Source organism: Dendrobates tinctorius, unplaced genomic scaffold (assembly GCF_039654945.1).
Source record: "Dendrobates tinctorius isolate UK_male_01 unplaced genomic scaffold, ASM3965494v1 ptg000184l, whole genome shotgun sequence".
Taxonomy (NCBI): domain Eukaryota; kingdom Metazoa; phylum Chordata; class Amphibia; order Anura; family Dendrobatidae; genus Dendrobates; species Dendrobates tinctorius.
The window spans coordinates 17,254,333-17,267,901 of record NW_027361851.1 but is presented as its reverse complement, the minus strand read 5'-3'; the positions used below and the strand labels follow the sequence as shown (position 1 = coordinate 17,267,901).

Below are 13,569 nucleotides of genomic sequence, written 5' to 3'. Positions count from 1 at the left end.
GAAAATGCAAATTTTATGTGGGGAAAAAGTCAATTGCTCATGTTCATTTTCATTTCCACATTGCTATAGTTCCTGTAAAGCACCTTGAAGGGCTAATACATTTCTTGAATGTAGTTTTGAGCACTTTAAGTTGTACATTTTTAGACTGGTGTCGCTTTTGGGTATTTCCTGTCTTATAGGCCATTCAGTCCCTTCAAATGTGAGATGGTCCTTAACCCCTTCACTACCAAGGGTGGTTTGCACGTTAACTCCCGGGCCAATTTTTACAATTCTGACCACTGTCCCTTTATGAGGTCATAACTCTGAAACGCTTCCATGGATCCCGGTGATTCTGACATTGTTTTCTCGTGACATGTTGTACTTCATGTTAGTGGTAAAATTTCTTTCAAATAACTTGCGTTTATTTGTGAAAAAAACGGAAATTTGGCGAAAATTATGAAAATTTCGCAATTTTCTAACTTTGAATTTTTATGCCCTTAAATCACAGCGATACGGCACACAAAAAACTTAATAAATAACATTTCCCACATGTTTACTTTACATCAGCACAATTTTGGAACCAAAATTTTTTTTTGTTAGGAAGTTATAAGGGTTAAAATTTGACCAGCGATTTCTCATTTTTGCAACACCATTTTATTTTTAGGGACCACATCACATTTGAAGCCACTTTGAGGGGTCTATATGATAGAAAATACCCAAAAGAGACACCATTCTAAAAACTGCACCCCTTAAGGTGCTTAAAACCACATTCAAGAAGTTTATTAACCCTTTAGGTGCGTCACAGGAATTTTTTGAATACCAAAAAAAAAAAATGAATGTTTAACTTTTTTTCACAAAAAAAATACTTCAGGTTCAATTTTCTTTATTTTACCAAGGGTAACAGGAGAAATTGGACTGCAAAAGTTATTGTGCAATTAGTCCTGAGTACGCAGATACCTGATATGTGGGGGGGAACCACTGTTTCGGTGCATGGCTGACCTCAGTAGGGAAGGAGCACCGTTTGACTTTTTCAATGCAAAATTGGCTGGAATTCAGATCGGACGCCATGTCGCGATTGGAAAACCCCTGATGTACCAAAACAGTGGAAACCCCCCACAAATTACACCATTTTGGAATCTAGACCCCCCCAAGGAACTTATCTAGATGTGTGGTGAGAACTTTGAATTTTTTCCACAAAAATGATCTTTTCACCCTCAATTCTTATTTTTCCAAGAGTAACAGGACCCTAAAAGATATTGTGCAATTTATCCTGAGTGCGCTGATACCCCACATGTGGGGGTAAACCACTATTTGGGCGCATGGCAGAGCTCGGAAGGGAAGCAGCACCATTTGACGCTTTTGGCTGGAATTGAGATCGGACACCATGTCGTGTTTGGAAAGCCCCTGATGTACCAAAACAGTAGAAACCCCCCACAAATGACACCATTTTGGAAACTAGACCCCCCAAGGAACTTATCTAGATGTGTGGTGAGCACTTTGAACCCCCCAGTGCTTCACAGAAGTTTATAACGCCCGGGCGTGAAAATAAAAAAAATCGTATTTTTTCCACAAACATCATCTTTTAGTCCCCATTTTTTTTATTTTCCCAAGGGTAACAGGAGAAATTGGACCCCAAAAGTTGTTGTCCAATTTGTCCTGAGTACGCTGACACCCCATATGTGGGAGAAAACTACTGTATGGGGACATGTCGGGGCTCGGAAGGGAAGTAGTGACGTTTTGGAATGCAGACTTTGATGGAATGGTCTGCGGGTGTCATGTTGCCTTTGGAGAGCCCCTAATGTACCTAAACAGTGGAAACCCCCCACAAGTGACCCCATTTTGGAAACTAGACCCCCTAATGAACTTATCTAGATGTGTGGTGAGCACTTTGAACCCCCCAGTGCTTCACAGAAGTTTATAACGACCGGGCGTGAAAATAAAAATATTGTATTTTTTCAACAAACATCATCTTTTAGTCCCCATTATTTTTATTTTCCCAAGGGTAACAGGAGAAATTGGACCCCAAAAGTTGTTGTCCAATTTGTCCTGAGTACGCTGATACCTCATATGTGGGAGAAAACTACTGTATGGGCACACGTCAGGGTTCGGAAGGGAAGTAGTGACGTTTTGGAATACAGACTTTGATGGATTGGTCTGCGGGTGTCATGTGCGTTTGGAGAGCCCCTGATGTACCTAAACTATTGAAATTCCCCACAAGTGACCCCATTTTGGAAACTAGACCCCCCACGGAACTTATCTAGATGTGTGGTGAGCACTTTGAACCCCCAAGTGCTTCACAGAAGTTTATAACGCCTGGGCGTGAAAATAAAAAAATCATTTTTTTTCCGCAAAAATAATATTTTTGCCCCCAATTTTTTATTTTCCTAAGGGTAGCAGGAGAAATTGGACCCCAAAAGTTGTTTTGTAATTTGTCCTGAGTAGGCTGATACCCCATATGTGGGGGTAAGGCTGGTTTCACATTAGTGCTTTTTAAGCGCACGCACGGCCGGGGGTAGCTCCGCCCCCGAGCCGGCTCTCTGCCCGGCGTGCCCGCCCCCTTGCTTGTAGCGCCGCCTCCTAGCGGACAGCGGAGCCTGCGATCGGCGCACCCTATCTTTAGCATAGGGTGCGCAGATCGTGCGCAGGCCGTGCGCTAGTTGCGCTTTGACCTGCGCTGCGTACTTTTGACGGTGCGCCGTGCGCGCCAAAATCGAACTTTTCGGATTTTGGCGCGCACGGCGCACTGTCAAAAGTGCGCAGCGCAGGTCAAAGCGCAACTAGCGCACGGCCTGCGCACGATCTGCGCACCCTATGCTAAAGATAGGGTGCGCCGATCGCAGGCGCCGCTGTCCGCTAGGAGGCGGCGCTACAAGCAAGGGGCGGGCACGCCGGGCAGAGAGCCGGCTCGGGGGCGGAGCTACCCCCGGCCGTGCGTGCGCTTAAAAAGCGCTAATGTGAAACCAGCCTAAAACACTGTTTGGGCGCATGGCAGAGCTTGGAAGGGAAGGAGCACCATTTGACTTTTTCAACGCCGAATTGGCTGGAATTGAGATCAGACGCCATGTTGCCTTTGGAGAGCATCTGATGTGCCCAAACAGTGGAAACCCCCCAATTATAACTCCAACCCTAACCCCAACACACTCCTAACCCTAGCCCTAACCCTAACCCTAGCCCTAATGGGAAAATGGAAATAAATACATTTTCTTTTAGTTTTATTATTTTTCCCTAACTAAGGGGGTGATAACGGGGGGTTTGATTTACTATTTATGGCGGGTTTTTATGTTTGGCGGCTGTCAGACGCTAAAAGACGCTTTTTATTGTAAAAATAGTTTTTGCATCACCACATATTGAGAGCTATAATTTTTCCGTATTTTGACCCACCGAGTCATGTGAGGTCTTATTTTTTGCGGGACGAGTTGATGTTTTCATTGGTACCATTTTCGGGCACGTGACATTTTTTGATCGCTTTATATTCCGATTTTTGGGACGCAGAATGAACAAAAACCAGCGTTTCATGAATTTCTTTTGGGTGGTGCGTTTACGCCGTTCCGCGTGCGATAAAATTGATAAAGTGGTTTTATTCTTTGGGTCAGTACGGTTACAGTGTTACCTCGTTTAGGTCGTTTTTTATGTTTTGTCGGTTTTTTGCAATGAAAACAATTTTATATAAAAAATAATTATTTTTGTATCGCTTTATTCTGCGAGCTATAACTTTTTTATTTTTTTGCGGATGACGCTGTATGGCGGCTCGTTTTTTGCGGGACAAGATGACGTTTTCAGCGGTACCATGGATATTTATATGCGTCTTTTTGATCGCGCGTTATTGCACTTTTTGTTCGGTGGTATGATAATAAATCATTATTTTTTGCTTCATTTTTTATTTTTGTTTTTTAAGGGGTTCGCTAAAGGGGTTAACTAATGGGACAGTTTTATAGGGCGGGTCGCTACGGACGCGGCGATACCAAATATGTGTACTTTTATTGTTTTGTTATGTTTTTTTCGCGTTTGATCGGGGTGTACAAGGGGTTAACGTGTCGGGGGCGGTCCGTGACCGCCCCTGACACATTGTGCCGGGTGTCAGCTGTGATAATCAGCTGACAACCGGCCGCGATCAGCGGCGCTTACCACGTGGGCGCCGCTGATCGCTGGGACGTAATATTCTGTCCATAGTAATTAGGTCCAGGGTCACATGGACGGAATATTACGTCCCTTGTAGGTAAGGGGTTGAAAAAAATAAATAAATAAAAAAATGGTTGGAATAATTAGAAATTGCTGATAAACTTTGAACTCTTATAACTTCCTAACAATATTGTTCAAAGAATGATGCAGATGTAAAGTAGTCATGTTATAAATGTTAAGTTATATCACACAAAATAATTAAGAAATATCTGTTTTAATGGCATAAAAAATTGCGAAATTTTCAAAGTTTTTGTTGTTTCGTCCAGCCATATAATTGCTGTCTAGAAAGTCATTTTTGTGTGTATTAATCCTTCATATATTTCATACTATAAGGTAACAGCACCACCTGCTGGCCGTTTCATGCATAGATTCTAGTTTAATTTGCAATGTATTGTGGGATTGTTTCTGTTACATCATAGTCTTGTTTATGACACTGTGAGGGGAACAGCAGCCATTATTCCTCCACGTGTCTTAGGAGAATCTACACCATTCGTGTTCTTCATGCTTCTTCAACAGCCTGCTCTAAGCATAGTTGGTAAGCACTATCTAGGTGTTATAATTCTGTGTTTATAACGTTGTTGTATTAAATAGGAAATCATCAGCTATGTATTACCTCACGATACCTATGTATTACCTCACGGTACCTATGTATTACCTCACGGTACCTATGTATTACCTCACGGAACCTATGTATTACCTCATGGTACCTATGTATTTACCTCATGTTACCTACAGTATGTATTACCTCATGGTACCTATGTATTGCCTCACGGTACCTATGTATTGCCTCACGTTACCTATGTATTGCCTCACGTTACCTATGTATTGCCTCACGGTACCTATGTATTACCTCATGGAACCTATGTATTACCTCATGGAACCTATGTATTACCTCATGGAACTTATGTATTACCTCACGGTACCTATGTATTACCTCACGGTACCTATGTATTACCTCACGGAACCTATGTATTACCTCATGGTACCTATGTATTTACCTCATGTTACCTACAGTATGTATTACCTCATGGTACCTATGTATTGCTTCACGGTACCTATGTATTGCCTCACGTTACCTATGTATTGCCTCACGTTACCTATGTATTGCCTCACGGTACCTATGTATTACCTCATGGAACCTATGTATTACCTCATGGAACCTATGTATTACCTCATGGAACTTATGTATTACCTCATGGAACCTATGTATTACCTCATGGTACCTATGTATTACCTCATGTTACCTATGTATTACTTCATGGTACCTATGTATTACCTCATGTTACCTATGTATTACCTCATGGTACCTATGTATTACCTCACGGTACCTATGTATTACCTCACGGTACCTATGTATTACCTCACGGTACCTATGTATTACCTCATGGTACCTATGTATTACCTCATGTTACTGTGTATTGCATACTGTGTGTATTTTTATGCTCTGTGCAGTTATATATTCTGAAATGCTCCTGTTATTGCATCCTATGGTTTCACCTTTTCCTGTCACATCTGCAATCAATAAAAGAAGGTTACAATTTTACAGCCTCTTTTTCTTAAAGAAGACAGGGGGTTTAGCTACGTGTCTCATTGCACATCCTGCTAATGTGTATGAGGACAGTATATTTGTCAAAAATTCAGATATTTTAATACACACAAACGACTTATCCCATTACGATAAAGTATAATGTGTCACGAATAAATATTCCTGGGATATGTTGATAAGTTTCATAGTTATTACGTTATAAAGTGACACTGGGCAGAATTGTAAAATTTGGCCTATTAAACGTGAAAACAGGCTGGAGGTGAAGGGGTAAACTGATTTTCCCTCAAGCAAAGGTAATTTTAATCAACATTTTAATCAATATCATTAGATCTTGAAATGAAAGTAAGTTCCACAATTAGATGTGTTGAAAAAATGTTCCTGTGCTGAGATAATCCAAATATTGAGACTGCCTCTATGAAATGACAAGGCTTCATGTATCGGGCACCACATGAAAATATGAACGAATAGTAACAATGAAGTCTTGTATGCTGGTATAAGAAACAAATGAGGACACTTGTTCTCATGTCTAAAAGAATACAATTCACAGCAATAATTTCTTAATGACCTTTTGACAAATGAAAGCTGCTCCGTAATGGCTTACTGTGTGCTCAGTCTTATGTGTTTTTCATTCAAGTGTTATAAGGAAAGCAGTTGTATCATTGATCGTTCTGAGCCACATATACAAATCTGTTCTATTTTTTTCCATGTCTCCTAATAGAGAACCTTTTTTATTACTTTATGTACATTGTTTTGATTGATTTCAATCTGGTTTTGCTAGGTGAGGAAAACCACAGTGAAATCCTGCATCTTTGACTCAGAAGCCGTCGCATGGGACCCTCAAAAAAAGCAAATCCAGCCTTTTCAAGTTCTGACTACAAGAAAACGAAAGGTTTGTGTATTTTTTTTTTTTAAGATGAATATTTTAATTGTAAATTTTGTTTTCTTGCATCATTGCCTGCTGCCTATGTAGGAAATAGGATGACCTTGAGCCATTTTTTTCTTTGAATATTTTTTTAATATAATTTCCTAATGATTGGACGAGCTGTAGTTTGGAATCATTCACACTACAATATCAGGTACTGGAATGAAATGGAAAAAAAATTAACATGAGCTATAATGGTGAAACAAAACTGCAGTGCATTTTTTGTCGTTTCTTGCTTTTTTATGGTGTTCAAAGAGCAACAAACATGGCCAGGTAACATGATCTTACAGGTTCTAATGATAGCAGTACCAAACATATAGGTAGTACCCCAGAGTTGGGTATTGCTATGACTCTGTACTTTTATTATTATTATTGAAGCTTAGGATTATTTCATGTTGGGATTGGTCTTATCACTGTGAATCAGCACTTAATGCAGCAGCCCAGGTAGAAAAGACTCCCCACTGAGACAGTTGCCAGGCAGATCACTTGGAGAGTGAAGCCTCTTGGTGAACTAAAAATGGTTGTAAAAGTTATTCCAGTCAGCGCTCGAGTGAGCCCCTCAGAGTGCAGTCACCAGCCAGTGAACCCTCCAGAAAACATGTGAGGTGTTTTTCTCCATTCCAGTAGGCTGAATAGAGATGGACTGACCATAAGAAATCTGTAGGATAGCCTAAGGACTAGGACCCTTAAGGCAGATGGAATTCCTTGGTCTGCACCCCAATCTATCAAAATACTATGCTGTGGATGCAGGAGGAGTACGGGCCTGGAGGGTGTTCCCCCATAATGGTGATGAAAAAACAGGAATCCTACAACATAATGAAGGCCAGAGGAAGCAGAAATATGGAGGTCTGCTGGGGAACATCACCCCAGTGGGATTAGAAGAAGACTAGATTGTGTCAGCTTGGGTAACAGGATAGGCACTGTTTACACTTGTGAAACAAGAGAAATGAAGAGCTACTAGGTAATAGATCTAAAAAAGGAGTATCACTTTATTAAGTAAATGTACAAGACTTACAACAATTGACTGAATAAAATAAATATAGACATGACAAGAATGTAGCAGAAAAATCCAGGTGCGACATAAAGGGGGACACCGCTGCCCATATATGCATAAATACCAAGACAATAAAGGGTTAATAACAAGTGTATATCCTAAAAAAAGGTATGAATGCAGAGGGAGAGAGCTCAAAAAGAAAATGGTCAAAGTATATAAGGCATTTGGCAAATAAGCATGAGACAAGTAACAATGTGTGTGTGCACATAAACTGTCTGCGCCAAGAGAGTCTGATAAGGGCCAATGCCAGAGAGGACCAAATGAGGAGACACTCACTCACCAAAAGATGTAAAAGGCAGCGGACACGACCCCAGAACCGGGTGGAAGAGCCCCAACGCACGTTTCGCATGCACAAAGCACCGCTTTCTCAATCACCCCTTGAGAAAGCGGTGCTTTGTGCATGCGAAACGTGCGTTGGGGCTCTTCCACCCGGTTCTGGGGTCGTGTCCACTGCCTTTTACATCTTTTGGTGAGTGTCTCCTCATTTGGTCCTTTCTGGCACTGGCCCTTATCAGACTCTATATTGGCGCTGACAGTTTATGTGCACACACACGTTGTTACTTGTCTCATGCTTACTTGCCAAATGCCTTATATACTTTGACCATTTTCTTTTTGAGCTCTCTCCCTCTGCATTCATACTTTTTTTTAGGATATACGGTACACTTGTTATTAACCCTTTATTGTCTTGGTATTTATGCATATATGGGCAGCAGTGTCCCCCTTTATGTTGCACCTGGATTTTTCTGCTACATTCTTGTCATGTCTATATTTATTTTTATTCAGTCAATTGTTGTAAGTCTTGTACATTTACTTAATAAAGTGATACTCCTTTTTTAGATCTATTACCTAGTTAGCTCTTCATTTCTCTTGTTTCACATGTTTTGTTTGAGCAGGTATTTTTTCCCTTTTCAAGGGGTTTTGGCATTTTGCCAATTGGCATTTTTTGTGCCGTCAAGGTGTTTTGTTTGTGTTTACACTTACGGATTATCACACCACCTATGTGCCGTTTCCGGAATCTGTCGCCAAATGTCACCCATCTGAGGAATTTTGTCATCCTCACATATTATGTTGTATCATCTATGGCTGTGATCCTTTTTGACTGTGTCACAAGTAAAAGTTTAATCTGTTTTTAAAGTTCATCTGCCTCACAAAAACCATGGGGAATGCCACCTTTACAACCACACATAGAGGGAACTGTATAAGAACCAGCTTTAATCCCCAACAATTTTTGGCGTCAAGAACAGGATCCAATTTCCGTCTCCCCTATACCCAAGAAGAGAAAATTTAACCTCTTAACTCCCGGTGCTTTTTTTCGAGTTTTCGTTTTTCGCTCCCCTTCTTTCCAGAGCCATAACTTTTTTATTTTTCCATCAATATGACCATGTGAGGGCATATTTTTGGCGGGACGAGTTGTACTTTTGAACACCACCATTGGTTTTACCATGTCGGGTACTCGGAAAAAGGAAACAAATTCCAAGTGCGGTGAAATTGGAAAAAAAAAGTGCAATCCCAGACTTTTGCTTAAAAAACTAAACAAAAAAAGACGCAGTTTTCCGAGACCCGTAGCGTCTCCATTTTTTGTGATCTGATGTCAGGTGAAGGCTTATTTTTTGCATGCCGGGCTGACGTTTTTAATGATACCACTTTTGTGCAAATACGATCTTTTTATCGCCCGTTATTGCATTTTAATGCAATGTCGCGGCGACCAAAAAACGTAATTCTGGCATTTTACATTTTTTTTCTTACTACGCCGTTTAGGGATCGGGTTAATCCTTTTTTTTTTATTAATAGATCGGGCGATTCTGAACGTGGCGATACCAAATATGTGTATGTGTGATTTTTTTTTTTTAATTGTTTTATTTTGATTGGGGTGAAAGGGGGGTGATTTAAACTTAGGGTTTTTTTTAAACAATTTTTTTTTACGTTTACCATGCTTCAAAAGCCTCCATATGAGGCTAGAAGCATGCCATACTTGATTGGCTCTGCTACATATAGCCGATGCTCAAATCGCCTATATGTAGCAGATTTACTGCATTGCTATGAGCATCGAGTGGCGCTCATAGCAATGTGCCAGCAACAACCATAGAGGTCTCCATGGGACCTCTGGTTGTCAAGGCAACGCGTCGCTGACCCCCGATCACGTGACGGGGTCGGTGATGCGCTCATGTTTGGGCGGGCACCAGGAGTACTAGTTAAATGTCCGCTGTCAGCGTTTGACAGCGGGATTTAACTAGCTAATAGGCGAGGGCGGATCGCAATTCCACTTGCGCCTATTGCGGGCACATGTCAGCTGTGTATAACAGGTGACATGACGTGGCTTTGAGGTGGGCTCACCGCCAGAGCCCACCTCAAAGCAGGGGATACTTACCGATGACGCAATAGTACGTCATCGGTAAGTAAGGGGTTAACATATGCTGTGTTTCTTGATGGAAGTTAATGAGAAAAATCTGCCTCAGGAAGGTAATGAAAACATTTTTTGCCTCCAAGTAAAAATGGAGGACTGTGACAGACTTTACAAAAAAAAAAACAGTCCATCGAAGGTGTGTACTTCAAAAGAACGCCAAAGATAACCCTGCCCTCTGCAAGGAAAATGCATAGCAAAATGCAGCCCATCGGAAACCAGTCCAGATTGCTAAGCCAAGAACCAATGTGCACCCCAAGGAAAGTGCCATTCCTGTGAGGAGAAGTGTGATAGTGTTCCAGCCTAGTAGTGTGTCTGACTACGCCATCCTGACCACTCATAAAGATGCAGTTACTGCCTTACCGACACCTTTCTAACGCGGCTAAGTGTTCATTCACAGTGATGATAAAACAAATCCCTACATGAAATACTAAAATAATAAAGTACACAGAGTTAAAATACCTAACTCTGGGGTACTACATATAGTGTTGGATTTTTTTTTATTTTTATTTGATTTGAACTTTAAAACTTTACTTTTTTTCCCATTGATTTACCTTTCTGAGGGCTTGTTTTTTTCCATGCTAAGCTGTCAATTTGCACACGTTGTGGATTTGCTGTTGTAAAATTCTGCGCGGATTCTTCCTCTCCTCGAGGCCCTGGGTACCATAAACCTGTAAAAAATAGAATTAAAATAAAAAAATAGTGATATACTCACCTTCCTATGGCCCCCGGACTTTTTCCCTCCTCTCGCCACGCGCCCGGCATCTTCTGGTCCCAGTAATGCTTTGCGCGAAAGACCGCTGATGACGTCGCGCTCTCGTGAGAATGACGTCATCTCTGGTCCTTCGCGCTAAGCATTACTGGGACCGGAAGATGCCGGGTGCGTGGAGAGGAGATCGGGGGCCTGTCGGAAGGAGAGAATAACCTTTTTTTTTAATTTTATTTTTTACATTCTATCTTTTACTATTGATGCTGCATAGTGGTTAATACAAAAAACACGGTGGGCACCACATTACATATGCACGATGAAGATGACCAGGTGCTACTCTGCGCCAAAAAGTAGATGTGTATAAGGAGAAGAACAGAAGCACAGGAACCAGTGCACACTCAGCCGAAATGAAAAATACAAAAAGCTTTATTGAACATAAATGCCCGACAGACAAAAAGACATACAATCTAAAAACACAATTAAAATAACAACATGCAAGGCAGATCAGACCTGACATATTAGGTAGATATAAAATTGACAATCGTGGATAACATACCACTGAGTGGACACCGCACTTAACAGCATGGGCAAGGAAATAGAGCTAATCAAAATTGTATATCATGCATCACATATATAAACATCCTACAAAAAATCCTCACATATGAGTAAACTGGCGTAATGTAATCTAATTTAATCCACAATCAAATGCCAAAAAGGATGATATAATAGTCAGGCTATATAAACTATAGCTACTGAACAGATGGATAAAGTGCAAAATCTCTATGTAACATGCCCCCTAGCTATGCACACGTGTCCACTCCGCGGTAAATCATGTATGTTACATGCAGTTCCCATCACATAGGCAGCATCAATAGTAAAAAGTTGATCACAATTGTCAAACACTATGCTTGACAAGTGTGACCAACCTGTCAATCACATTCCAAGCGATGCTTTAAATCGCTTGGAATGCGCTTGAATTCTGCACGCGAAAATTGAAAAAACGCATGTTTTCAGCTGGAAAACGCATGCGAATTTGCATGCGTTTTTACCACAGCGGGAGTTGCGGAAATGCTGTGGAAATTTCTGCAGCATTTCTGCAACGTGGGTACATAGCCTTAGTGTGACACGCAGCAGCGACCAGGCCCCCCGCTGTGAGATCGCCGATCGTGGTGGATCGTCCTGGACCATCTTTTGAAAGTCTGTCTCCCGCTGGCCATATTCTAGAACAGGGTTCCCCAACTCCAGACCTCAAGGCCCACCGACAGGTCATGTTTTCAGGATTTCCCTTGTATTGTACAGGTGATACAATTATCACCTGGGCAATACTAAGGAAATCCTGAAAACATGACCTGTTGGTGGGCCTTGAGGACTGGAGTTTGGAAACCCTGTTCTAGAATACCCGATGCGTTAGAATCGGGCCACCATCTAGTGTGCATATAAATAGTTTGGGGTTTAAAGGTCTAATGACAGGTTCCCTTTAAAGATTGTTGAACTGAACATTCGCTTCCATGTTGTTACATACACATGTGTTTGATGATGTGTAGCTGATTTATATTGCGCCTTAACGATTTCCATTGATGACCTGTCTTTGCTTTGGTTTATTTTACATCTTTGTCTTATTGACTGTTGTAGGATGTTGAAGCTTCTGACATAAAAGTCCAGGTCTGTGTGTATGCTTTTGACATGCTGTACCTCAATGGAGAGGTAAGTAATTCACGTGGTTTTTATCTCTTCCATAAAATTTTAAAAACATAATGCTGTTTTGTGTGGCTTTCTTATAGGTCTGACATTAATACTGACCATTTAACCTTCTGCATGCTATGGTCAATAACAATTGTTATATAGGTGATTGGTTAAGGCAGGGGTTTTTTTCTCTCATCCCCTCCACCATGCTCCCAGTGACGTGATGCTGAAGATTGCTATTGCAACCCAGAGGTTTAGTAGTGTCCTTTAGATTTGACATTCAGGGCTCGCTCACACTGCGGTATGACACGGACAAATTTTATTCTATGTTTTATTGGATAGCACTCTGCCCAATGTTATACTATGGGGCAGTGCACCCATTTATGGGTGTGTGTGAAACATAGGACAGAACTTTGATGTCATCTACATGAAGACTTATACACTGGAGAAGATGGAGCAATTAAGTTCTCTGTCTTTTCCTTGCCTCTGCTGTGAGTCTTTAAAGTTAGAGAATCGTAACAACCTCAGATGACACTCAGATCAAATTTTGACAGAGTCAGCGCCGAGAGTCACTAGCATAAATTGGCCAGATTCTCTCCCATGAGAAAATACAGTTGTGCTCAAAAGTTTACATACCCTGGCAGAATATTTGCTTTCTTGGCATTTTTTAGAGAATATGAATGATAAGGCAAAAACTTTTTTTCCACTCATGATTTGTGGTTTGGCAAAGCCATTTATTGTCAAACTACTGTTTTTTCTCTTTTTAAATCATAATGACAACCCAAAACATCCAAATGACCCTGATCAAAAGTTTACAAACCCTGGTGATTTTGGCCTGATAGCATGCACAGAAGTTGACACGAATGGGTTTGAATGGCTCCTAAAGGTAACATCCTCACCTTTGACCTGTTTGCTTGTTATCCGTGTGTGCATAAAAGCTGAGTAAGTTTCTGGGATCCAGACAGACTCTTGCATCTTTCATCCAGCCACTGACGATTCTGGATTGTGAGTCATGGGTAACGCAAAAGAATTGTCAGTGGATCTACGGGAAAAGGTAGTTGAACTGTATAATACAGGAAAGGGATATAAAAAGAAA

General features: G+C 41.1%; 1 protein-coding gene across 6 annotated transcripts in view; it reads left to right on the top strand.

The window, feature by feature from the left end:
• LIG1 (DNA ligase 1) overlaps window positions 1–13,569 on the top strand; it is a 314,922-nt gene that overhangs the window by 218,612 nt on the left and 82,741 nt on the right. For all 6 annotated transcript variants that reach the window (XM_073552127.1, XM_073552126.1, XM_073552125.1 and 3 more), the window contains 2 exons: window positions 6,483–6,593; window positions 12,423–12,494. In XM_073552127.1, coding sequence (XP_073408228.1) covers window positions 6,483–6,593; window positions 12,423–12,494 — 183 coding nt within the window. The remainder of the gene's footprint in view (window positions 1–6,482; window positions 6,594–12,422; window positions 12,495–13,569) is intronic.